At 48.1% G+C, this 2,276-nt stretch overlaps 1 protein-coding gene across 1 annotated transcript; it reads left to right on the forward strand.

Moving 5' to 3' along the window:
* Positions 1-1,726: 1,726 nt before the first annotated feature.
* On the forward strand, positions 1,727-2,141 carry SARC_13969 (hypothetical protein; the record flags this gene model as incomplete). Its single annotated transcript, XM_014291900.1, has 1 exon — positions 1,727-2,141. A coding segment is annotated over one exon (415 nt), but the record flags the coding sequence as incomplete, so codon positions are not given.
* Between the last annotated feature and the right edge of the window lie 135 nt (positions 2,142-2,276).

The following is a 2,276-nucleotide window of genomic DNA, read 5'->3' on the forward strand; positions in this document are numbered from 1 at the left end:
CAACCATCTCCCTTCACGCCCCAATGCACACCAGGTGCGTAATGCGGGGTCGTGGGCTGGCAATGTGATGATGGCGTGTCACTACCCTGACTTTGTGTCGGATGTGTTGGTGGTGTTGGCGGGTGCAGGTGCCACCGTTACCATTCAATCACGCGAACAGAATAGCCCCGGCTGTGTGCTTCGCTCGCTCAGCGGACTACTGGATTGGGCTTGGTATGTGTGTGTAATGTGAGCATGGATGAAAGAATGTATGCATGTGTGTAGGTGTGTGTGTATGTATGTATGTATTTATGCGTGTGTGTATTGTGTGCGTGCTTGTGTGTATATATGCGTGTATGTATGCGTGCGTGTGTTTCGTGTGCGTTTGTGTATGCGTGCATGTGTATATGTACGCGTGTATGTATGCGTGCGTGTGTGTGCGTGTTCGTGTGTGTGCGTATGCGTGTGTATATATATGGATGTACACGTGTATGTTTGCGTACTTGAGTATAAGTCTGCGTGTATGTATGTATGCGTGTGTATGCACATGTATGCTTGCGCTATAGTACTCGAGTAATGTCTCGCTGCGGCACTTATTCGTTAGTTATATAACGTTACGGATAAGCAGAACAACTCGCACCGGACAATTTGATTGGTAGATATTAATAGCCTCACCTGCAATCTGATCGGTAGATATTATTTGTCTCTCCCACAATCGGATTGGTAGATATCATTTGCCTCTCCCACAATCTGATTGGTAGATATCAATAGCCTCTCCCACACCCATCAGGTATGCTTATCAGACAATCGTATGGAAGTCATTGTATTGCAATCGCGTAGTGACTCTCTGCGGCATGTGTTCGTTTTGATGCAGTGCCACGGACAAACAGAAAACTACGCGCCGGACAATCTCATTGGTAGATATTAATAGCCACGATTTCGCATCCAATGATATCGTCGTTAGCTGCTTCATCCCCCAACCCACCAGTATCAAGCAGACCGGCATCAGCCAGGTCTACCGCACGTACAAGGTGAGGCTTAGCATGTTCACAGATGCTAGCGTACTCACACACACATCTGATATTGCGGTGTTCATAGATGTTAGTATACACTCATATATATCTGATATTGCGGATGGGAGACCTTGTCTGGCACACGTGTACACCATTCAGTCCCCCGTGTGCTGTATAGCGCAGAAGTGTATGTGTCTGTATCTTTGAATCCCTGGCCCATCCCGGGTGTCGTTTCCTTCACTCTGCGCGTGCTAGTTGGGGGGGTTGTATTCCACTCCTTGTTACCTGTACACAACCGTGTAACCATCAACACGCGAAGACAAACATCCTCTCCCGTACACACCCTTCAGCCTCTACCACCCTCTCCCAAACACATTCTTTTGTCTTCACTATCCTCTCCCATACACATTCTTTTGTCTTCACTATCTTCTCCCACACACATTCTTTTGTCTTCACTATCCTCTCCCATACACATTCTTTTGTCTTCACTATCCTCTCCCAATCACATTCTTTTGTCTTCACTATCCTCTCCCATACACATTCTTTTGTCTTCACTATCCACTCCCATACACATTATTTTGTCTTCACTATCCTCTCCCATACACATTCTTTTGTCTTCACTTTTCTCTCACACACACATTCTTCTACCTTCACTACCCTCTCACACACACATTCTTTTGCCTTCACTATCCTCTCTCTCACACACCATTGTCCCGTCTCACCTGCATCCACAGGTGGCATCACGTAAACGCAATGCCCACGCAGCCGTCAACGCCGCATTCAACCTGAGCTTCACCCCCAGCGGAGTGTGTGTGCGTGCTCTGATACTCTTCGGCGGTGTGTGCGCACACAAGGGGATGTGGCGTGCGAAGGGCCTGGAGGCGTATGTGTGTGGGAAAGCTCTCTGCGACGACAACACGCTACAACACGCGCTGTCGGTGCTGACGGAAGACATACTCAGAGCGAACACGGACATGGCGAAGGGTAGTCACACAGCTGAACCACAGGACGAGGGCAAGGAAGAAGAAGAAGAAGAAGAAGAAGAAGACAGGTTCACATGTTTGTCGGCTGTGAATGCGGGCAAGACACGCACACGTACACGCACACGCACAGAGAGACACGCGGAGAAGGAGAAGGCTACTGCGGGGGGTATGTGTGAGGGCGCAATGAAAGAGAGCGTGTATAATCGTATTGTGTTGTTGTATGTGTGGATATATTCTGGATATGGTACTTGTGGGTTGGTCTACGCTTTTTCAAATGGCTGTATGTACAGTCAATATATAT

Source organism: Sphaeroforma arctica (genome assembly GCF_001186125.1).
Source record: "Sphaeroforma arctica JP610 unplaced genomic scaffold supercont1.3976, whole genome shotgun sequence".
Lineage (NCBI taxonomy): Eukaryota > Ichthyosporea > Ichthyophonida > Sphaeroforma > Sphaeroforma arctica.